The 25,158-nt window shown below is 38.2% G+C and overlaps 1 protein-coding gene across 3 annotated transcripts in view; it reads right to left on the bottom strand.

Moving 5' to 3' along the window:
- Positions 1-25,158, bottom strand: part of Scyl2 (SCY1 like pseudokinase 2) — a 48,856-nt gene that overhangs the window by 17,710 nt on the left and 5,988 nt on the right. For all 3 annotated transcript variants that reach the window (XM_060377888.1, XM_060377890.1, XM_060377889.1), the window contains exons 2-9: positions 24,382-24,586; positions 11,427-11,584; positions 8,610-8,754; positions 6,441-6,590; positions 5,204-5,425; positions 4,230-4,346; positions 3,380-3,505; positions 2,261-2,437 (exon numbers count right to left, since the gene is read on the bottom strand). In XM_060377888.1, coding sequence (XP_060233871.1) covers positions 2,261-2,437; positions 3,380-3,505; positions 4,230-4,346; positions 5,204-5,425; positions 6,441-6,590; positions 8,610-8,754; positions 11,427-11,584; positions 24,382-24,558 — 1,272 coding nt within the window. In that variant the 5' untranslated portion in view covers positions 24,559-24,586. The remainder of the gene's footprint in view (positions 1-2,260; positions 2,438-3,379; positions 3,506-4,229; positions 4,347-5,203; positions 5,426-6,440; positions 6,591-8,609; positions 8,755-11,426; positions 11,585-24,381; positions 24,587-25,158) is intronic.

Consider the following 25,158-nt stretch of genomic DNA (forward strand, 5'->3'; position numbering starts at 1 on the left):
GTTACAGGAGGTTGTGAGCTGGGACTCACACCCAAGTCCTCTGCAAGAGTAGCCAGTTCTCTGAACTACTGAGCCACTGTCCATATCCCAGAATACTTAGTTTTGCCAATGCTAACTTAAAATCTTTCAAGAAGGCTTATTAACTAAAAAAATAATAAGAGGAAAAAGAAAACAAAAGTACTTTAGTTTTATTCCCTGTTGAATACCATATAATTTCCTATAAACTTTCCTGTAAAATACCAAGACAAAAGCAACTTAGGGAGAAAGTGTTCACTTAGATCATAATTCCAGATGGGTTCAGTGTGGTAGGGAAGTCAGGGCAGCAGGAAGTTGAAGCAGCTAGTCACGGCCACAGAGAATGCCAATTAGTGCTCAGCTCTCTCCTTTCTTCAACACAGGACACAGGCATCAAGCGTTGCTGTTGCCCATGTTCAAACTGGGGCCTCCCACCTTAACTCATCTACTTAAGAAAAGGCCTCACAAGCACAGCCACAGGACAACCTAATCCAGAGAGACTCTCTACAGAGACAGGCCAGTACTCAAAACTGACCATCATCACAGAAAGAACAGGGTCAAGTAAGAACTGGAATCATGTGAGCCTTGGGATTTTATCATGACCGATGAACAGTTTAGGTGACGTTGTGATGCCACCAACCCTTCCTCCTGACACTGTGACAAATGTCAGGGTGCCCTTCCTTAAAGCTTATATGCTCTGTCTTTTCCTGGATAGCAGGAGCACTTCCCATCCCAGAATGCCTTCTATATTCCCCTCTTTAAGAAAAAGAAACTGGGGAATAAGCCACAAAACTGGCAGCAGGCCTCAAGGTACACACCCTTGACCCCAGCACTCGGAAAGCAGAGGTAGGCAGATCTCTGTTAGTTTGAAGTAAGCCTGGTCTGACTATGCCAAGCCAGTCAGACCTACATGGTGAGGACTTGTTTCAAAAGACGGGGCTAGAAATTATGCATTAACAGGAGGAGAGGGATAGAAGGAGACAAGAACCACTCAAATGTGCACTGTTAGAAAATGTCATGATGATCTTTAACACCTTATATGCTTAATTTTAAAACCTAAAAAATAAGGCAGGAGGGATGGCTCAGAGGTTAAGAGCACTGGCTGCTCTTCCAGAGGCCCACAACCATCTATAACTAGATCTGGTGCCCTCTCCTGGCATGCAAGGCAGAACATAATAAATAAATAAATAAATCTTAAAAAAAATAAAAATAAAAAATAAACTCTCCATTTTCAAGGGATCAATTACAAAGAACACAAAGCCATTACACCAGACAGTTAGTAACTGACTAATAAGCTACTGTCAGCCAGGAGCAGAAACACCTAATGGTATTTAGTATATGCGGACAATTCAACCTTTGAAGAAATGAGGCTAACAGAAGCTTTCAGATGATAATGACTAATACATAGTTCTAGAAAGGAGATAAACCCAGATTCAAATTCGGTTCTTATATACTGCTACATTCCATAACAGACTCTACATAATTTATTTCACTTACACATAAACATTAGATATATACGCATTCTATGTGTGTACATATATAGAATTTGCTTTTTCACCGGCATTCAGACTGCATATATACATATATTAGTCCCATGACAGTTTACACATTTTCCTTTTCTAATCAAAGTATTTATTAGCAAGAAAATAAAGAGAAACAACTGACATAAATCATCTATAAGCTAACTGCTAGAATAGGAAATCAAATAAAAATATCTAAAACTTGATTTTTCCAAACTGCTATCTTTCAATTAGGAATAATGTAACACATACAAATTTGATTGCAATTTATTTTCTAAGATAATGACTTATGAAAAACCACAAGCATTCATTTGCTAAGTTTAATTATAATTTTAGCAATGACTCAAACGACTGTAAAATAGCTTTCTGTTTGGAAAAAAAAATCTGATATACCTACCTCGGTTTTCAACATCATTTAAAATTTTTTACTTATTTTTATTTGATGTGTATGGGTATTTTGCCTGAATGTGTATGTCTGTGCCTGGTTCCTGGAATCCAGAGTTGGATCTTCTAAGACAGGAGGTACAGATGGTTGTAAGTCACTACATGGGTTCTGGAAATTGAGTCAGGTCCTCTGCAAGAGCAGCCAGTGCTCTTAAGCACTAAGCCATTTCTCTGGCTCCACTCACTCAATTTTTAAAACTCAAAAATAGTCACTGTTTTGTTCTTAGTAGTAGTAGTTATCACAATAACTGTATAAATATTCAGAAGTACTCACAACATACCTGGATTGGTTCCTGCTGTTTAAATACAGGACCAAGTTCAGGTAGGATTAATTTGACATATTCTTCTTTGGTGCATTCCTCAGCAATCAGCAAAACATTAGGCAAAACAAAGGGTACCATGTCAGGGTTTACAAATTCTGATGTCAAGCAGGGCAAAATTCTCTGCACGATGACACGCTGAAAGGAAAAATGAAAAACTTACAAATATAAAATTATTTCAGAACTTCAGTATTTGCACTAAAGTGTAAAGTGACCATAAAGCTTATGCTTGGAACTGAAATATTTTTTAGAGCAAAATAAGACTAATTACATCAAGACAAACAGCACAGGCTCAAAATGTGAATGAGTAAAACAGGCTCACACTCACTCCACCATCAGTAAATCTCTAACTAGTGTTCACGGACTGTTTTCCCTCTTAACCCTGTCATACTTATGACGCCTACCACCTAACTAAAGCATTATCCTGACTTTCTAATTGGTGATTCATTGATGACAACCATACCTATGTTTACTAGAACGGCCATCAGAAGAATGAAGTATTCCTGCTTTCTGTTCATTCTCCAAACACCTCAGTAAAGGTGTAGACAGACAATGGCAGTGACTGGCGAAGCTTTGGAAACGATTTTAGAGTCAAGAATTAATAGTTTTAAACTAGTATCTTCTTTAGCACTCATTGTGTTTAAGATGGGTTCTCAGTATGTAGCCTGGCTATTAGTTCACCTGCCCCTGCCTCCCAAGTGGGCAAAGGATGAGCTACCATGTGCAGGCTCACCAACATTTCTAATTCTCTTTGACAATCACTGCTTAGCAAGTCGGGGAAAATAAAGGAGCTGGGAAGGCCTGCATCAATACCAATGCCTCCCGTAACAGCTGGTCGAGTAGTGAGCTCCAGCGCCTGTTCTGTCTAGCACAGGCAGCCTTAATGCAGGCAGCACCCTAAGGTTCTAAATCCTATTTCTTTTGCACCATACCTAAGCTTTGGCTTCAATTTGCAGCATGTTACTGTCATTTATGGACCTCAGGTAAAGTTCTTTTACTTCTTTGAAAGAGTGGTTTATAGTAAAATCCAAGCACACATTAAATTTAAAACCCCTGATGACATAACACTCAGCAACGAACCTTAGGCAGCTTTGGTAGAACCTTTGGCAATCCTTTGAAGAACTGTGATTTCTGGAGATTATCTCTTTGGAATAAGGTATCAAAATATTGAAGTGTTACGGCACCAACATCATCAAAGAATGGAACCTAAGATTACGGAAATTGATTATTTTGGTAGATATTCAGTTAAAATTATTAGTATCTAAAATTACCAAAACAAAGTGAAAAAGTATTCAAAAACATCCAGCAACAGTCTAAATATTACATTAGATTAAAAATTACACTTAGAAAAACCCAAATAAATTTTTTCTTCAAGTGCAAATCACCAGTGCCTGTGGGTCAGCTGAGCACTAACACTATTTATAAAATACAGAAAATTAAAATAGCTTCAATAGCTGGGGCTGGCAGGATGGCTCAGCAGCTAAGAGCACATGTTGATCTTCTACAGGACATGAATAAAACTCCCAGCAAAAACATCGGGCAACTTCTGCACTCGCATACCTTCACACAGACACACGCAAATACAGCATTAAAAACAATAAACAAAATGTCTGAAAAAGAGAATACCCTGAAAACATGACAAGTACTAGCTATTTACTAAGTTAGAGACAACACTTTGACTTTTCTGGGCATCCAGAATGTCTGCCTGCCTGACTGCGACTATCAGGGTCTCTGTTTATTTGAAATCTTAATTTTCTTCACATCTGTGTACATAAATTCCTCAGCTACTTAATGTCAAAAGCTGAATATTTAATACATTCAAGGGCACAGAGAACATCTAAGGACAAAATCATGCATTGTAAAAGCTGTCTTTCTTTTCCCCTTTTTCACATTTCCTTTTGTTCCACCACCGCACACACAATACACGCACCTTTGTCATCTGATCTGCATCAGGTCTTACAGCTGGAGTGACATTTAACAGCAGCTTCACGTGTTCACGGACTTCCTCAGGTATACTTGTAAGTGAGCTAGACCCTAAACGACTCAGCTGTTGAAAAGAGCAAAGACGCATGTGAGTGTAAAACACTCCACACAGCTACCAGCCCTTTCTCTCAGCGCATCTTTTGCTGCACAGACTCTGCTCTTTCAGCATAACTAAACACATCTTCAATACTCCAAACATTTCCACTTCGGAAGTGAGATGGGCAGTATTTTAGATACTCTAATAAATGCCACAATGAAAGCTGTAGTAACTGACATAATCATTATTTACAGAAATTATTTTCAGCCAGGTGTGATGACAAATGATTGTGATCCCAGCACTCAGGTGGCAGAAGCAGGCAGATCTCGGTGAGTTCTAGGCCAGTCCAGTCTACAAAGTGAGTCCAGCACATACAAGGCTACACAGAGAAACTCTGTCTCAAAAAAAAAAAAAGAAAAAAGAAAAAAAAGAAACAGAAACAGAATTACTTTTACTGAATTAAAATTACTTTTACTTTTACAAACTTATAGTCACTTCTCCAGCTCTGACTGCCTGCAAAGACTACAGAGGATCAAGCCAGCCAGCATTCCAGCACATGGGAGAAGGCTCTACCCTCACAGAGGAGCTGTGACAGCTGATGGTTGTGGGGACAGGGTGGTCCCTGGCATGCCAGTTACACCCCAGAGGATAAGCACACACTCTTGACTATATGGACAAACTAAACTTGACAGGTTACTAAAAATCAAACAAAAAACATGAGTGGAGGGCCATGGATCAGGGAGGAGTTAGGGGAAGGGGAGGGGTAAATATGATCAAAATACCTTGTATGTGTATATGAAGTTCTTAGAGAATTAATAAAAATACTATATTTTTAAGAATTTTTTTCTGTCTACATTTTAGACATCTAAAACCAGTGCTGATACCTGATCCAGTTGTCTACTGAAACTCTTGTAAATATCCTGCTTGTTGACTTCAAATATGGGTTTCCCTTTATTAAACACAGCATACATAACAGCTCCTAAGGAATACATGTCACTAGCTGTCTCACAGCTCACAGAGAGGATGTATTCGGGAGCCAAGTATTCAGGATTTGGAAGACACAGTGATGGTAAGTTTGGGTCCCACTCCTTACAAGGAAACTTAGGCTGTAAAAAGACAGAAAGGGGATGGCAAGGTTAGAACTGCAAGTAACAGCAAACCATCACAGGTGACAGTTATCTTTAAATTGTATTGATCCAGCCAATGGTGGCAGGTGGATCTCTTGTGAGTTTGAGGCCTGCCTGTTCTACATATTGAGTTTCAGGACAGCCAGGGCTATGTAGAGACCCTGTTTCAAAAAAATAAAAGAAACAACAACAAAAATTTTGTAATGAGCCAAACAAGTGAAAATGCTACCATCACCATTAACCCTAAAACTCCCAAATCACCAAATCTGGAAAACGCATGCCACAAATACCTGAGCTGTAATAGGTGCCCTGTCACAGCGTCTTCTATGCCATACGGAACCAATTAGTGCAAAGCATGGCTGGTCTAAAGCAGTGCTTTAAGTATGAATGAACAGGTATCCTGAATTACTGGGAAATAAGTGCTTGGGAGCAGAAAAATGGAGCTCAAATCTTAGCTGAACACTCAGCACCTACCTAAACTCATTGTTTCTATACCACACTGATTGTGGTAGGGATGAAATAAGTAAATGCATTAAGGAGCTTAGAAAATAAAAGGGATGGGGGAAATAAGTAGAATGGATTATATGACTTATAAAACTGTCAAAGAACAAATTCAACCAATTTTTAAAATTAATAAAATACTTTAATAAATGTCAGCACATTATCACTGCTAGTGTCTCTGTGACGCCCAAGGAAGATCCCACATTTTCACAGGCAGGAGCATTGGTGTTAGAGGAGCACAACAGCAATTTGTACACTTGGATTTCTAAGAAAGAAATTTCTGTTTAAGTTGCTTGAATTTCTCTCGGACCCTTCTCTTGAGATATCCACAGAATTAATCATGTGAAGAATACCCTCAGGCACAGTCAGACACAGCAGTGCACTATCACCGAGTCTCACGCTTCACCAGGCCACACGACATTTTCTAGTCTGTTGTAGATGCAATCGTAGATTCCCATGATTTTAAAAATCCAAATATTAAAACCATCATTACCTCTTGTTCAGAAGGATTGCTTGATGACACACAAAAATCAAAACCCATTATTTTCCAGGCTCCACTTTTATTCAAAATTATATTTTCAGGAGTAACATTTCCATGAACCATTTTCACACTGCTATGCAAAAATGACAATCCTTCAGATACCTGGAAATGGAAAAAAATAAAATCATTCTTGAAAAAAATGGCTTTTTCTACTGAATACAACACCTGCTGGTTCTCCTACTAAGAGTTTTTACAAGTCAGCTATCTTCCAACAAAACTGAAGTTTCTTTTTATAATAACAGAAAGAAATTTCTGCTGCCTAAATTTATTCATTTGCAGAGTTTAAAACCTGAGAATCCTCATTGAGTTAGATAATATTTTGCTCAGTTTCACTTTATATTTAAGATTCAACTACGTATTTAATGTTTGCTTACTTTCACACTGAATTAACATATGCTAAATTTTATATCTGTGGCAAAGATGACGGTGGACTCACAAGACAGAAAGACATCTGAACCAGGAAGTGGGTTCTGGCAAGTGACTGCTCTCTGACTTCCAAGAAACCTCTATCCTTTGCTTTCCTCAAACTCAACTGGTCACTGCTATTCTGGTCTGCTTTTCTGGCTCCTTATTTCTATCTCAAGATATTTCTGGACTCCTGCTCTTTCTTACGGGTTCTCATTGTCATGACTCATATACTCATTGCTCCCACTGAGAAGCCTGGGTCTGTGTTCTCAGTCCAAACTTCTTGTCTAGCCTCCTCTGCCCTTCACTCTCTTGAAAGCATCTGAATCCCAGAACAATCTGAAACTGGGTTTCTGCCTTTAATGTTTTCCCTAGTTTATAATCACTTTGTCTTTCTATGTGCTAAAAATAAAAAAACTTTGAATTATCCTGGTTTTGTTTGTTTGTTTTTTAATTGAGCCAATCAGCCAGCCATGGTGGCACATGCCTTCAACCCCATAACCCCAGCACTCTGGAAGCAGAAGCAGGTGGAGGACTGCTGAGTTAAAGGCCAGTTTGGACTACATAACAAATTCCAGGCCTACTAGGAATACATAGTAAGACCCTTCACAATAACAAACAAACAATCAAGTTTATTTTTTGTGTGTTTACATTTATACACAAATAATCTTACTTTTACTTCAAAATAAACCTGGAATCTAATGCAGTTTTACCACCTTCCAATTCTGGACCATCACCATCTCTGGCCAGGAGTACCACAGCAGCCACGCCTATCACATCTCTTGACTTCAGCTCTTACCCCTTTTCTACAGCTTGTCAATACAGCCACTTGAGTACTCTGTTCAGACATAACCCGGGTCATCACTTTCCTATTCAAACTTCCTGTCTCTCAGAGGATAATCTGAAGCATTTCTTTGGCTTCCAAGACCTTGCCTCTATACAATTGAACCCTTAAAGGTCATGTAAGGTTAGCATTTATAACTGTTCCTAGAAGCCACAGGTAATTAAATAAGATCCCTCAGACCTCCACACACACACTCCCCACTTGATGGACAATAATGACAAACTTAAAATTGTTTTTAAATTTTTTATTAAGTTTTATAATCTTATTAAAAAAAAAAAAAACTTGGACTTTACTAGTGAATCTTCTCCACAGTGCTAAAAATATTACTCTGGTAAGCACAAAAAGAAACATCTTAAAAATTAGGCATATATGAAAAGACTAACAATACCTCTCAATATAGTCTCAATTTCCTTAAAGGTATTTTAGTCTTATTAAATACCTTTACTTTAATATTTAAAGTTTTGTTTATGAAATGAATTTACATAATTCAAAAGAACTTATCCAACAGCCAATAAGTGACCTTTCTCAGGTTACCAATGTGGTAACCTTCATATATTAAAAACAACTTGGTGAGGCATTGTAGTTCGAGGCTAGCCTGGCTTACACAGTAAGTACCAGACCTACCAGGGCAATATAGTGAGACCATGATTTGCATATTGCTTTGCTGGGAGAGGCAGAGCCATAAAATATAACTTAGGCCTAATAAAAAAAACAACAACAAAAAGTATGTCATGAAAATAATTTTATAAATAATTTCTTGTCAAGGACCAAAGGCTTACATAACACAGTCTACATGGCAGATAAATTTGAAATAACTAAAAATTGTTTTTAAAGGAAAGAAACCTTGTCTCATATTAAATACAACTACATACCTGAAGCAAACCATACTTAGTTTCTACATCATAAAGTTTATAATCCTTAATGTCTGGAGATATTGAAGAGGGTAGATTTTCCCAGTTACCAAGAACATTGGCTAAACTGGCAAAAACTGGTTCTGTACAGAATGCCAAGCAATCCCTGTTTCAAAAGAGAGAGAGTTACTTACTATCATTTTAGACATTATAAAAATCCAATCCACATGAAATAGCAGATAACCTCTCAAACATCAGTGACAGACTATGTGGCTGATGACCCCAGCATGACTACAGCAACCTGAGACCAACAAAAAGGCACATTTCCACTCAAACCACACGGGACAGATTATTCAACCTTTTAACTAAGTACTGTGACAATAGTGATATTTTATTTTAAATTTTAAAAGTTAGGAAACAAAATATTTCAATTGTGCTTTTTAAATGATTGCCTGAAAAAAAAAAAAAAAAACAAAGAACTAACTCAAAAACCGTTCACATATGCCAGAGGGGCAAGTCAGGGGAAGCCAGGGCCTCATCCTTCTTCAACCAAAACAGCTTTATCTATTCTCTACATCATTTTGAAAGGATTCAAAAGTTTTTGAGTTTCAATTACTGCTTTTTTTTTAATTTGTAAGATTTTAATGTTCAGAGAATGTTACCATAGATTCTCCTCGAGCTTTGAAGACAGGTAAGATCAGCCCTAAGCCCTGGCTTTTCTATTGCTTGTCTTGGGGATTCTGCACACCATCTCTGAGCCCCTCTGTCCACTTGTGCAATGGTGATAAAGAGATGCACCCTGGAGGGCTACGTGAGAATCAGAGGAGCTAACCACGGTAATCACAGACACAAGGCAGAGCACAGTGTCCAGTGTGCAGCTCAATAAACTTAGCACTGCTGTCATGCTCACCAAGCATTCGAGGCCCAACCCTAATACTTAAGGTCTTTGGTTTTGGGCTTAACAATGAACACCTACACAATGCGAAGGACAAGGCAAGCTTCAGCTTCAAGACGCCAGTCACTTAACAGCAGCTCTGCGCTCTTATCTCCTGTGTCTGTAATACACTGCTTAGCTTTTCTTCCGCCTGAAGCTATTTTTCAATTGAAAAGAAATGCAGAACTTCAATCTTTCATCTCAATCTTAATAATACATTGAAAACTGAAAATTACTTTTTCTAGTCCTTAAAGTATCCCTCTTGCCATGATTAATGCTTACTATAATTTTCATAAACCTTACAACTAAATGTTATGAAGTAATCTCTGAACTGTGTCTCTCCCTGATGGCAAATAAATTCGTAATTTGAAGGCCAGCAAGAATGCTCAACAGCTGGTGCTTGTCATGCAAGTCTATTGCCCTGGGTTCAATTCCCAGAACCCACATAATGGTGGAAGGAGAGAACTGACTCCACAAAATTACCCTTTGACCTACACACACACACCATGACATGAATGCCCGCACATAGACATCACACACACACACAAGTTCATAAATTGAAAGAAAAATGTTTAAGCTCATAATTCTATAATACTTAAATCACTGCATAGGGAGAGGAGAAAGTAAAGTACATTAATCCTTCTCACCTCAAGAAACTTCAAATGTATCATGAGATAGAAGACAAGTAGATCAAATTAAAACAACAAAGACATTTGTATAATAAGAGCTGTGAACATACTTCTTGGTAAGCACAGCACAGTACAATTGAGAGGCAGCACACACCAGTGAGCACATAGGCTCAGGAACCAACTTGCCAACCCAGGTTTGCCATTTAAATAGCATCTCCAATCCTCTGTTCTGTGCAATCCCGAGTAGTTAAGGAATGCAAGGCATCCAACACAATGGTGCCCATGGTGAATGTCTGTGCCTTTGTTTGGGAGTCATGATGGAGAGACTCACTGAGGATTTCAAAGCAAGAAACTTTCAGAAATGTGGTATGCAAAACAAAGAGAAGCAAAATGGTCCCAGCTGGAGGGAGATGGGAAGCTTAGTATCTGCCACTTGCCTGTGCCTTATCCTCAGCATCCTAAAGGCCACAGAACACAATTGGCTGACAACTTAAGACCTTCTAAATTAAGACAGGGAACAGTGGGCTAGGAAGAGGAAAGAAGTAAGTTTTAAAAACTGATTACGAATAATGTAGAAGTAATTTGCAAGGCTAGGGCATCTAAAGGATTGGTCTAGTCAAGATGCATAAATCTTATTTTCTGATTATCTCAGCAACATTTCCTAAGCTTATCTTTCAGTAAAATCAATGGTAAAATAACTGAGAACTACAGAATGACATAAAAGGACATAAATAACTGGACATTAAAGGCTTAATGTCTAAAACAGCACTAAGACACATACAAAAGTGGTACCTGAATAATTAATGAAAAGGAGACCAGAAATTCTAGCCAAAAAGCAAGACCATCCACTTCAAGCACTGACTTACCGCACAGTTCCCCCGGATCTACTATGACCACTAAAGGCAACTGAACAGAGCCTGTGACGATGAGGAAGTACTATCTCATGTGTTAAACGCAGGGGCTCACTAGTTAAAGGCTTACCAACTGCTCCTGCAGAGGACCCAGGCTCTGCTTACAGCATCATATGGTGGCACACAACCACCGCTGACTCCACTTCTGGGGTGACAACCTCTTCTGCTCTCTGAGGGCTGTACACACATGGTGCACATAAACCCACAGAAGCAAACAAACATACACACAAAAATAAACAGAAACACACATGCACACTGTAGGGAAGTATATGATCCATAAGATCTCAACACTTAGTTTTCAGACCAACTAGTTAATTTTAACTACTTATTAAGGACATTTCCTGTATGAATTTTCAAAATTTACCTTGACTCTTCTAAAGGATGCTGGACAGTAAGAAGTCGAGGGTGTCGTAGCCGGGTTAGCTGTTGGACTCCTCGTTTTAAAGAATCGATGATTTGATCCTTTTCAAATTTTTGATATTTGTCAATCAGCTTTTTATCAAAGACAAAAACAGCAACTTCCTAATTAAAACAAAAATTATGTAGCTAATTTTATCAGGAAATATATAAAAGCAGCAAAATTATATCTGAGTGTTTAACAGTCTATAAACAAATAACTAAAAGTAATGCTATAGAAATTTTAGCAATATTGAAATGATATACCAATAAAAAGCTAAGTAAATAAAGATAAGTAAATCTAAATATATTTAGAAGCTCATATAAGGAAAACAAAGGAAAATCCCCACCCTGAAACTGTGTTATAAAAAATACACACAAACTATGTGCCACTCATTTCCTCTATGCAGTACTTTTAATTCAAACAAACAAAAAAAATTTTTAAAGTGCCTAAAAATTCAAAATGCTGTTTGTAATAACAGTCTTGTACAACCCAAGCTATGTAGGTTAAGGGTGCCCATACTTCTTCAATTGCTAGAATTACAGGTCTGCAGCACCACACGCAGCCCTGTAACAAAATCCTGGGGGAGAAAAACTCTTACAAAGACAGGTTCTCTGTCAGGGATGGTCCTTTACACAAAACTTAGTCTGTAAGGCTCCTTCTTCATGTGAGTGGCCTTCGCTCTTCTCTCCTATCTGCAGTCCTCTATGGCCTGTCATCATGGTCACTGGCCCAGGAGCTGTTGCTTCACTTCTCTAAGACCATTAACAGTGCTTTCATTTTTATCTTCCCAGATACACAAGGAAAATGGGTGTTGGCTACTTACACTATCCTATGTGAACCTAGAAACAGCCTCATCAGTAGGTGACAGTAAAACGTAGTAAGTTATAACTCAGGGCCTCTAAAAAGGCATCCAGAAAGCTGAAAGCAAATTAGCATAGAACAGTAGATGTTTGGTTTGCCAACAGTCTCTGAACAAAGATTTTAAGTAAGTCTTTAAAATGTCTCCTTCACAAGCCTCTAGTTACACCTGCTACATAACTATCACTAGCCCAGAAAGTGCCTTCCCATCTCACTGATTTCTTTTTTCTCTTCCAATAATTTTTGTTTCCCTCCCCCTTATATATTAGGATTACTACTGTTCTTACAAGTCTGGAAACCTATCTCAAGACTTTATTGAAAATTTCCTAATTTTCTCAAATATAACTCTTTTACATGGGATACTCCTCATAAACAGACAAGTAGGCTAAGGATTTTAGAGAATGAAGACCTTAAAGAGAGATGACGCAAAGGAAAAGGAAAACCTAGTAATTCCAAGCACTTGGAAATTGTGACCTGTACCACAGAAAAATAAGACAGAGCACTCAATATATTTATACAAGTTCAGACCACAGTTTTCAGAAAATTTCCCTTCAAACAGCCAGCTGCCACTGAAGAAGTATTCATACAGGAAAATGAAAGATTTGATCACTGAAGATCAAATAGCACACGACAGAAAGAAATGGCCGAAATCCCTGACAACTATAAACATTAACTGTTGGGTATCTTGGGACACCACTGACTAACATCCATACGTATGCTTTGTTTCTTTTCTATTATAAGTATCAGTTTTCTGCTAATACCCATCAGATCAATGCTATTGGCCTGATCAACGATCTGCACGTTCAAGATCAAGAGTATCTGTGAAAGACACAGTTAAGTCTCATCCTGTAAATTTACTAGGGATACATTAGGATTGTGTAAAATGCTGTGGTATAAATCTAATGCAACTCCTATGTCAGAGACATTTAACATCCTAGAATACAACTAACAGTGGTTAAGGTCCAATTTCCAGGGCAGTAAGATAGCTCAGTGGTTAAGGCCACCCATCTTCAAACCTGTCAATGAGTCTGATCCCTGGGACCAATGGTAGAAGAAAAGAACTATCACAAGATGTCTTTTGACCTCCACATATGTGCCATGGTAAGTGTGCCCACATCCACTCTGTCACCCCTCTAAGAAAATACAATTTAATTTTTTTTAAGAATCCAATTTCTGAAATCACACATGTGTAAATACCACTCTTGTTACTTAATCATACACTAACTGTGAACTCAAATCCTGGCTCTGGTGAGGAATAAATTATGCAACAGGACTATAGCTAAATCTGTAGACATTAGTCTCCCAAAGACTGGACAAATGAAGTGTGTATCAAGCAAGCTCATTGCTTACAGAAACAGATAACATTTGCAGTTATGTGCCAAGCACTGAGCCAACTCCTTTTCGGGTATCACTCAATTCTTCACAGGAATCCCATCAGACATATTAATTTATATTCATTCCATTAACAAAGGACATTGGAGAGTAAGTGGTGTAAAAGACTATCACAAGTAAGATGAAGAATCAAGACTCAAAGCACCTAGCCTTTAATTCTAGAGCAAATACATCATTCTGTCAGCTCAGAAATAACACAGAACAGCCGGGCATTGCTGGCATATGCCTTTAATCCCAGCACTTGGGAGGCAGGGGTAGGCAGATCTCTGTAAGTTAAGGCCATCCTGGTCTATAAAGAGAGTTCCAGGACAGCCAGGGCTACACCAAGAAACCTTCTCTCAAAAAACAAAAAGAAAAAAAAATAAAGAAAAGAAAAAGAAATAACACAGAACAAACAGAAAATTCATGTGATGTACACCTTTTAGGTGGGGGGTCAATGAAATTGAGTGGCAGCTTTAAATTTCATATACACATTGCATAACCTTTATTAAAAAAATGTTTGGGACCTGGGCTGTTCCTGATATAGACAAAGGATTTTACAAATGCTTGAGCTCTCGAGGCTGGGATGAAAGTCTAAGCATGCAATTTATTGTTCCACATACACTTTACACACTGTCTCAAGATAATTTTTAAATGGTATTTAGGCACTTGTTTTTTAGTGCAATATGCTACATGAAACCAAATGTATAATTTCTTACTGCACACATCATGTTGTCACTCAAATTGTTGGAATTGGAGCATGTTAGGTTTAGCTTTTTAGAGTAGGCTGCTCAACCGTGTATATATATACACAACATCTTACCTCTTTGACCAGTAAGAATATGGCACAACCAGAAGGCAAAGTCTTATATGATACTAAATAAATCTAAAAACAAATGACCTTAAAGACCAGAACCTACCTAACTATTCACTTGTATTCATATGAAAAAAAATATTTTAGTAAGTGTTCTTCTGTGACACCTTTTATAAATGCATCTAATTTAAATGTGTTTTTCACAGTGTTTTTTTAAAACAGATCACATGAAATGGCTCTAGGGCTCTTGCCATTTCACTGCTCTTAAAGAGGAACATGCCAGCTCGTGAAGAAAAAGAAACAGAATCATATCAGAAGATTCTAAATTTACTGCTGTAGACCAAAGACTACAGATTCCTCCTCCATAGATCACAACAGGTTATCAACTATTTTAAAACTTTTCTGCTTCAACCAGTGAATTACAATTAATCAATTTCAACAAAATTGTGTGGTTAACTACTTCAAGCCTCTTGACGACTGTAAATTAAAACCCTGCACTCTGGGAGGACACGGTGGCACACACCTTTGATTCCAGCACTTGGGAGGCAGAGGCAGGCTGATCTCTGTGTGTTAGAGACCAGCCTGGACTACAAAGCGAGTCTAGGACGGCCAGGGCTATCACACAGAAAGTCTCCAAAACAAGCAAACAAAAGAAAAGAAAACAAACAAACAAAAAGCCTGCACTATGAAACTTCCCATCAGATTGCAGCAATGTAATTTCTAGCTTGTATTTTATTATTTTTCTGAGACTGATATGAAGAGCTGAAGCCTAAAATTTCCTAAATTAAAACCCACATGCTCAAAAAATTTCAGAGTTCAGACATTAGAGGCACTCAACCAGTAAAGTCTACAAACATTCCAAAACCCAAAAAACTCTGAACTACTTCTGGTGGCAAGCACATCACATGGCAGAAGTCAGTGTTCTCCTCTCCTCTAACACTCATCACTTCCACTAACAGACCTTCACCTGTCACACTGCAGTTATTAGAAGCTTTTTGTAACATAAAACAATGTCACAAACTTTAGCAATGTCTTAGACTTAAAAGATTCTGAAATGTTTACTGTGTACTGATTATCAAGAAAGACAAGCCATGAATGGAATTATTACCATTCTGAATTTATTTTTTCATCTTAACAGTATACAAAGTTTCAAGTATACAGGAAAAATGAAACGGTATTCTTCACTACATGATTAAGCAAGAGACACTGGGTGTGGCAGCCCACACCTGTGCCTCAACACACATTGGGCTGAAGTAAGAGGATCACCAGGTTCAGGTGAGCCTGGCCTAAACAACTAAATCCTGTTTCTAAGCTGCAAAAGCTAAAGAGCAAAACAAAAAGCTTGAGCACAAAGTATATATGTGGTGCACTCACATGTAGACAAACACTCATAAAGGTAAATAAATCTTTAAGATGAAAATTCAAAAAGTTGTATTCTGTTGTTTATTCACTGCATACATGAAGTACTACTATTCTGCTAAATGGACACATACTTAATAACACTGTAATACCTACACATCAGAGCATCGAAACCCTCCATCAGAGTAGCTTCACTTTGCAGTAGATGAATGACAATTATCAGAGACCTCAGCTGGTCAATATATAGTGTTGAGATATGGCGTGCTCAGTCACAGATGAGGCAAACATCACACCCTCCCTCCCAAGGCTCAGGGATTTGGGAGGGAAAGGAGGTGGAAAGATTAAAGAGCCAGAAGTAGTTGATAACTTCAAGGAAAGTGTTTTCCAGCACATCTGAGCAGTTGCACATATGAAGTCACAGCAACTCTGACAGTATACACAAGACTTATCAAGCTCCAGCCAGACAAAATCATAGCATAAAGGGGGGAAAGAGGGCATGAAATCCTGCCACTAGTTGAGGAGCAACTGGCATTTGATAGCTGCTGAGAAAGGGAGAGTCAGTTTTCTTCGACAGTGTGACTCCTGGAAGGTCAACCACACACCCGCACTCGCTGGGAACATAAACTGGCCTGGGTGGGGAAAGGAAAAGAAGAAGTAGCAATCTCAAAGTTGGGTGGGAGGAATAGAGAGGTTGGTTACTGGAGGAACTGAGGGAGGAGATGAATATATTCAAAATACACTGTATAAATTTCTCAAATAATAATAATAAAAAAATTTAAGTGCTGTTTTTTACTAGCCTAACTTTAAACTAAAAAAAGACTCTAAGATTACTGAAACAAATGGCCAGGTGTGATATGACTATAACACTACAGTTCTAGAAATAACCCTGAATTATATAACGAAGTGTGCAGTCATCTCAGAGCCACCAGAGATGTTTGCTCAAACTCAGACGCTCTTTCTGAGCTCTGTCTTGTGGATCATTGTGACTCACCAGCGAATACTGCAAAGCAACAACTATACTCATTTTTCATGTGATTTTTAGGCAACAGTTCTTCAAAACAATAAACTCAAATTCAAGTATTACTTACACTAAGTTAATAGGCTATTAAACGGCATGAGGAAGCTGAGATGAGGACTTACGAGTCTGAGACCAGCCTGCATACATAGTAAGTTCCAGACCCATATGGACTATAGTAGGACTCAAAAACTGAGAAAACTGGAGAGATGATAACTCAGTGGTTAAAGGTTTTTGCCACGACGACCTCAGTTTGATTCCTGGATCTCATGGTAGAAAGAGACCAACTTCCAAAAGTTGTCCTTTGACCTCCATACTATCATGATACTCACACATACACACTCACAACAAACACACTCACACGCTCACAAACAAACACACTCACACACAAACAAAGAAAACAGCTAGGGCTCGAGGCATAGCACTTGGCTGGCATGCAGCTGTCAACCATCCTTAGGTTCAATCCCTAGTGTAAAAAAAAAAAAAAAAAAGGTAGATTGCTTTTTAAAACAAAAAGGTAATAAAATATACACATAAAATTTACTGACCTATAATTATTTTCTTTTGTGATTTTTATCTGAGTTATTTAATATATTAAGCTTTATAAAAGTTTCATTTTTAAACTTTTAATTATATTTAAACATTATAACTGAATTATGCTTTTGCCTACATAATATAAACAAACCTCACCCATAAATATTGGCATGTGTATATCACATGAATATTCTGCAGTAATGAAAGTACTCTTTAACTCTAGGCTCAGCAGAATGAATAAAATATGAACAAGAAAATGTTTATGACAACTTTTAAAAGTCAATCTAATCTAGGATGGATTAGATAAGAGATGGAAAAAAGCTAAGGGTAACCCTCAGCCACATATGAGTTACATGCCACATTACTACATGAGACTCTATCTCGGATAGATGGATGGATGGACAGATGGACATGAGACATAGATGGACAGAAAGACGACAGGTAGACAGAAGAGACGGATGGACAGACAGACGAACAGACAGACAGACAACCAAGGGTAAACCTCAGCCACACAGGGCATTACAAGCTAGCCCCAGTACATGAGACCCTATCTCAAATAGATATTGATAGACAGACAGAAAGACAGACCAACTGACCTAAGGCCAGATGGCTGGATGGACAGATGGATGGATAAACAGTTTAAATATACAGATATAGCTTGATAGATAGACAGACAGACAGACAGAGATCGATCAATGGATGGATGGATAGATGGACAGTTTACATATACAGATCTAGACAGATAGATAGACAGATAGACAGACAGACGGATAGTTTAGATATACATATAGAGCTAGTTTTGTTACTGGTAAAGAAAGAAAACAGCTATACAGCAATTTAACCAGAAGTTCTAGGCACACCCTTCCTGAAACACTGTGGGGTTAAGGAGAAACCTTACCATCAAATATGACTGCAAAGCCAAATTAATTGCCCTATTTAGAAAAAAAATCATAAAAATAATTGAAAACCTCAAAATGTTTCTTCTACTTATAATTGTAGAGCTGAGAGATGACTCAGTGCACACACATGCACACACGTATGCACACACACACAAAACTGTTATTTTTAAATGTTAACAGAGGTTAGGTATATAAATAAAACAGAAACTGCATCACGTTTTAATTACTTAAACTAGCAGCCTTGAAAGTTATAACCCTAACATACAAGGCAACATGGTGGGAGCTGGTCTGATTTTTGATACTAATTCTGATACTATTTTGATACTAATTTCTGGCCCTCAAGACCCGGTTACTGCCTGGATAAACCTATCCTTGTTGTGTAAACCTGCCTAAGACATTATACCTGATTGTTTGATTAAAAGGCCTAAAACCTGGGCAGGGCAGAATGGGGTAGACGCGGCTAAGGCTCCTGGGCTTTGGGAAGAGAAGAATCACTGGAAGAAGGCAGACAGACAGAAGAGAGGAGGAAAGAGGACATCAGAATGGGTTAGCCAAAAGAAACCACATGGGCCGGTAGGAAGGGCTCCAAGGATGGTGTGGATTGAAAAGCATCAAATATCAGCAAGTATTAAAATTATGGATGGAAGGTAGCCCTGATGAGGATGGTTAAGGTGGAGGGCACTGGATGGGGCTGGGAAGTGGATAGGGAAGCGGCTGAGACAGCGTAGGTGAAAAATATGCCCAGCCCAAGGTAAATAAGGCAATTATAAAATCTAGCAGGTGCCTGTGTCTTATAATTTGTAATAGAAGGTTAAATAACACTGTTGTAATAATTATAGGGCAAATAATAAACATTATATAGCGCAACACCATTTTATTTCAACAGCAACAGTATACCAATTTTTAAAGGATGTCTATATGCATATATATGGCAAACATCTCCTGTTTATACAGTTTAGCCCAAAAATTCTCACTTTTCTTTTTGTTTTTAAGATTTATTTATTATTTATACAGTGTTCTCCCTACATGTGTGCCTGCAGGACACCAGAAACTGGATCTCATTATAAATGGTTATGAGCCACCATGTGGTTGCTGGGACTTGAACTCAGGACCTTTGGAAGAATGGCCAGTGCTCTTAACCTCTGAACCATCTCTCCAGCTGCAAAAAATTCTCATTCTTGATTATGTCTTTTGAAGGACAATTCAAAGATCAGAAATTATTTTTAAAAAAGAGTAATTGTTCAGAAAACCTCTCAAATATTCTTTTTATAATACATATATGTTTGAAAAAAGATACCTATGTTCAGATAATCATTTTAAACCTAAACATTAGACCCTAGAGAAAGACTCATGTAAAAGGAACTTCAATTCACCTGATTCAATTGCTGTCTTAGAGGATTACTGTACTGCCCAACTTAGTCTGCTAACTTAGTTTCTAGGCTCCCTACAATCTAACCTAGGCCTAGAATGTTCTCAGCTTCTAAGACTTCCTGCTCACCCTTTCTTGTTCTGGACTGCTGGTTCAACTCACTGTTCTGGCTCAAACTGTAATGGAAGTTTTGGTTTCTTTGTAAACCCAATTATGGTATATAAATGTTTTTGTTTTTATCCCAAGTTTGGGATTTTAGTTGGGCTCTAGTTTGTCCACAGCTGTTAACTGTCTCGTGCAGGGTGTGGCTTTTGCCAGCTGGTAACAGCCTGCCATAGTAGAATTCTGGAGATAAACATCTGGGAGCCTGGAGAGAGGTGTGTGGTGTTGGCATGTTGCACGGAACAGTTTGAAGAGAGCAGAGACTGGACTGTGTGGTGGTTTGGAGCAGACAGATGGAGAGAAACGCTTTAGGGCGAAGCGGCTTGAAAGAGACTGCTGGCTGCATTTGCTGTTGACAGCGATTGCTACAGCCCTAAAAGACCCACTGACCCTAAACAGCGGGGAGAAGTAAAGGGGCCCTCCCTCCCCACTAACCTCTCTCCTATGTAGGGTTGGGAGATTGGAAAGGAGTATGAGGCCTAAATTCGGCAAAGAAAAAAAAGAGTTTAAAAACAAGAACTACATCAAACTCCTCTCCCAGCTGGCTTACTCAAGCAGGCTTCTCTCTAGGGCCCCTGAATTGCTCTGCGTGGCTTCAAACTAAGTCCAGCACTCTGCTCTAATCTTCTGCTTTATTCCTTATCATTCTCTGGCTTGTTCTGTTTTCACCCATGACTGGCTTGTTCTCTCTTCAACCTGTCTCTGTATCTGTCCTGATAAAGCTGCCTTCTCTCCCTCTCATTCTCTATGTTGCTCTCTTAGGTAGTTTCCCTTTCCTCCCTCTACTCGTGAGAGTTGGACGTATCCTATTCTGACAATTCTTTCTCTGATTCATCACTTTTTCTGCCACTCAATTAGATATCATTTCAAACATGAATGCTTCCTTCTACAAACTAACTTTCCCTTCATTGTTTGGGATTAAAGGTGTGCACCACCAAGCCTGGATTTAAGCTATTCTTTACCTGAAACTTGCTTTATACCAGGCTGGCCTTGAACTCAGATCTGTTTACCTGTTTCCTGAATTAAAAGTGTGCTTGTATTCCAGTCAGATCACACAGACCTAGAAGGTCTTTGGATGTGATCTCTTGCCAGAACAGCCACGTTCTGAATTAAAATTCCTCTACAGACTCAGTTTCAGAACTATACGGAGACTCCATGAGATAAATGCTATGCCTACAATTACATGGTATTCTAAAAGTTTAGGAGTTGAGAAGCAAATATTTCACTAAAATTTCAAAACTTAAAAAGAACCTCTACCCAAATATCTGAACCTAAAAAGAGTAACTGTGACAAGGCTGGTAGGGTTGTAAAGAAACTAAGAGCTGATGAAAGCCTACATGGATCCAACCACTGAAAAAGCTAGAACAGAACAAACAGACCAAGGTAGGATTCCACAGTGATGTGAGTTCTAGGTAAAGACAAACTGCCGAGCCCCGTATGAGTGCATATGCCAATAATCCCAGCACAAGGAAGGCTGAGGGTTGAAGAGCATGGGGCTGCAGGTGCCGAAGAAAAAGAATTCAGAACTGTATTTCCATTTTGGCAATTTTTGTTTGTTTGTTTTACTTGTTATTTGCTTGTTTTGTTTGATTTTTGTTTTTGTGATTTTTGTGTTTTGTAGTTTTGTTTTTGAGAGACAGAACATAAGTTGAGTGGGTAGAGAGGATCTGGAAGGAGTTGGGTGAACAGGAAAATACAATCAAATTATATTTTATGAAAAATACGTTAATTTAAAAAGAGAACAAAAACAAGCAAACAAAAACTATGTCTACCAAGAACACTGGTTTATTCAGATACTCTACCCGAACAACCACCCACCCACCCCCGCTCCCCCCACCACCCTGTCCCAAGCACACATTTAAGGAAAGAATGGAACAGAATAAAGGCTCCTGGGAGTAGCCAGCTCACACATTCAGTTAACAGGTAAGAACAGGGCTGCGTCTCTACCATTTATGCCTGGCTCTCTGTTGTATGAGCAGCAATACAAGCTCCAACCTCATGGTATTTTAACATTTGAGCCACTAATATTAACACCTGCTCCTAAAACTCTCCGGTTAGGTACAAAGGCAAATATTTTATTTCCATATCTTTAATGAAAATGCTTTAATTCTGTAAGTTTGGTGTGGATTTTCATCTTATTCACAGTCACTACTTAACAATGTGTTAGTCATCAAAGTTCATGACCGTGCTTAACAATATCAACTTTGTCCTTGTTTACTAAGGATACACTACGATAATCTTACAATGATAAAAGCAACATTTCTTACAATATATCTTAGTCGTTCAGCAATTTATTATTGAAAGTGACTAGAGGAGCAATCTGTACTAATTCTGTGAAAGACAACTTCATTAATCATTTCTCTACTAGTCAAAATTGAGTAATCACTCACATTCAGATAGAGTTGGTGAGTTAAAAGAGAAAACAAGTTTCAAAACTGACAATTGAAATCAACCATCATTTAAAAATAAGGATCTACTTTGGATCTCAAAGGTTGAATAAATTTCCAACCAAATGACAAGAAAATCGTTTTTCTACAGAAAATTTAAACCTGAATATTTCTAACCTTAATAATCCCAACAGAAACTGCTGATAAATTTTAGCACTAATTGGGCTAGTGAGATGTAGATAAAAAGCACTTGTTGGGGCTAGAGAGATGGCTCAGTAGTTAAGAGCACTGATTCCTCTTCCAAAGGACCCAGGTTCAATTCCCAGCACCCACATGGAAGCTCACAACTGTCTGTAACTCCAGTTCCAAGGGATCTGACACCTTCATACTAATGTACATAAAATAAAATTAAATAAATAATAGTTTTTTAAAAAGGCACTTGTCAACAAGCCTAACAGACTGACTTCCAATCCTAGGACCCATAAGCTAGAAGGGAACAGGCATCAATTATCGGTTGTCCTCCAACACAAGTATAGTTGTGTGTGCACACCTGCACATACAAATAATGCAAAACATGAAAAAATCAGCCATATTTTACAATGTTAACAGGAGCAGGAGAGATGGCTCAGTGTTAATGTAACACAATGCTCTTCCAGAGAACATGAATTTGGTTCCAGCACCCATGGAAGGGAGCTAAACACCACCTGTAACTCTAGCTCCAGTGGTCTGTCGCCTCTAAAGGTCCATGCATTCATGTGCACAACTCCCCCACCCCCGACAAATACACACAGTCAATTAATTAAATAATCATCCCTCTACATTTCTAAAAACTGTCTCCTGGTCTCTTAAGCCAATTTTGTTTAACATAACTTATTTAAACTACTCCACTAAAAAAAAGCTAATTTGCCAGGCATAGTGGCACATGCCTTTAATCCCAGTACTTGGAAGGCAGAGCCAGGCAGATTTCTGTGAGTTTGAGGCCAGCCTGGTCTACAAAGTGGGTTACAGGTCAAAAACCTAGAAAGAAAAAAAAAAAAAAACTAAAAAGGAAAAAGTTAATTTGAAAAATAATTTAAACAATAAAATAAATATAGCCAAACATACTATCTATTATATTTCACAATTGTAAAAGCTATCAGGTTCAACAATAACCAAAATAAATAAATGAATGAACAAAATACCTAAAAATTAGAGAATTCTATTTTCTGTAATTCTATAGAATACAGCAAAAACACAGCACCTGGGCTGAGGTACAACTCAGTAGTAAAGCCCTTACCTAGCACATTTGAAACCCATGTTCCATTCTCCAGCACTACAGCAACAAAAGTACTTAACTCAGCAGACTTCATGCTGGCAAAATTTAATAGAATATTTTGCCAGTAACATATTAACAAATATTAAAATTTACAGATTGAGAATTTTCATCCTAAAACACATTTTTTACTGATTATTATTAGCATCTAATATGACGTTTTTATTACTCAAACAGAAGAAAACTGCAAGATGATAAGATATGTCAAACAATGAATCTATAACCAGGAGATACATGGATATTTAAAAGCATTTGCTTTGATTTCATAAAACAAAATGAGACCTAAAGAGCCCATTTAAGACTTCATGAAAGGGCTGGAATGATGGCTCAGAGGATGAAGTGCTTGCTGTGCAAACATGAGATCTAAGTTTACATCACTAGCACCCACAGAAAGCAGGCAAAGCAACACATGCCAGGAGAACACAGTGGACAGATGCCTGGGCGCACTGTCCGGCAGGTATAGACCATCAGTGAGCATCAGCTCCAGGAGAAAACTTGTCTCAAAGATAACATGGAGAGTGACTGAGAAAGACAGCCCAGTGTTGACCTCCAGCTTCTTCACACACTCACCCAAACCTAGGAATGCCAAAACCATACCCACCAAAAATGTATTCAAAAGCACTAGCATTCATTCTTAAAATCCTTGCCTGTGGTGGGTAGAAACACCCAAGTTCAAGGACAACCCTAACTACACAGTGAGTTGGAGTAGGAAGACAGCCTGAACGAACAGTGTTTCAGGGAGAAATCCACTGAAGACATGTTGGCATTTCTTAACACAAAAATGAATTTACTTTGTGGTATTTTGTATGTGTACTTTTTCAAATTACGTTAATAACTACCTGTTTTGTTGACTTCTTTGTGCCATTAAAAATCTTCCATGCCAGCCCATTGCCACCACTGGCAATGTGTCGACCAACATCAAATTCTCTAGTGACGGGATTTCCCATAACAGCACTAGTGACATCAGCTGTTACTTTTGTAACAGTACTCTTCAATTTATTGAGCATGGACTCCATGGCTGCAGTACTTGGTAGTTCAAGTTACCTAGAAACAAAAAGACACAGACAAACTGAGCAGTTTTTACTTGTCCTAGGCACATATTCACAGTAAGTTTTAAAAAATGTGGCCCTCCCTAAAAAAGAGCAGTACAACACCATATAAAGTTGTAAGTTGATTTTGAAGAGATTATGATTATTCTCTGAGAGAATATAAATTCTCTGAAGACAAAAGTATAAATTTTATATATATAAGAGTATAAATTATATATATATACGAGAGTATAAATCTTAGTCTAGAACAAACTCTTCACAGCAAAACAATAAACCCCTATTATATGTACATACATGTTTAATATTTACTGTATGCACATACATACACACACATATATATATACACACACACACACACACACACACACACCCTGAAATGATCTGAGAACATTTTCTAAACAGAGAGCATTGCTTGGTATGGTGGTGTGCACTCATAGGCCCAATTATTCATGACATTGAGTCAGGAGGATTCTTTTAATCCTCCTGACTAAAGTTCAAAACCAACTTGGGCAACCTGTGTCTCATACCCATAATACAAGCTCTTGGAAGGCTAAGGCAGGAGAGCTG

Source organism: Meriones unguiculatus, chromosome 2 (genome assembly GCF_030254825.1).
Source record: "Meriones unguiculatus strain TT.TT164.6M chromosome 2, Bangor_MerUng_6.1, whole genome shotgun sequence".
Taxonomy (NCBI): domain Eukaryota; kingdom Metazoa; phylum Chordata; class Mammalia; order Rodentia; family Muridae; genus Meriones; species Meriones unguiculatus.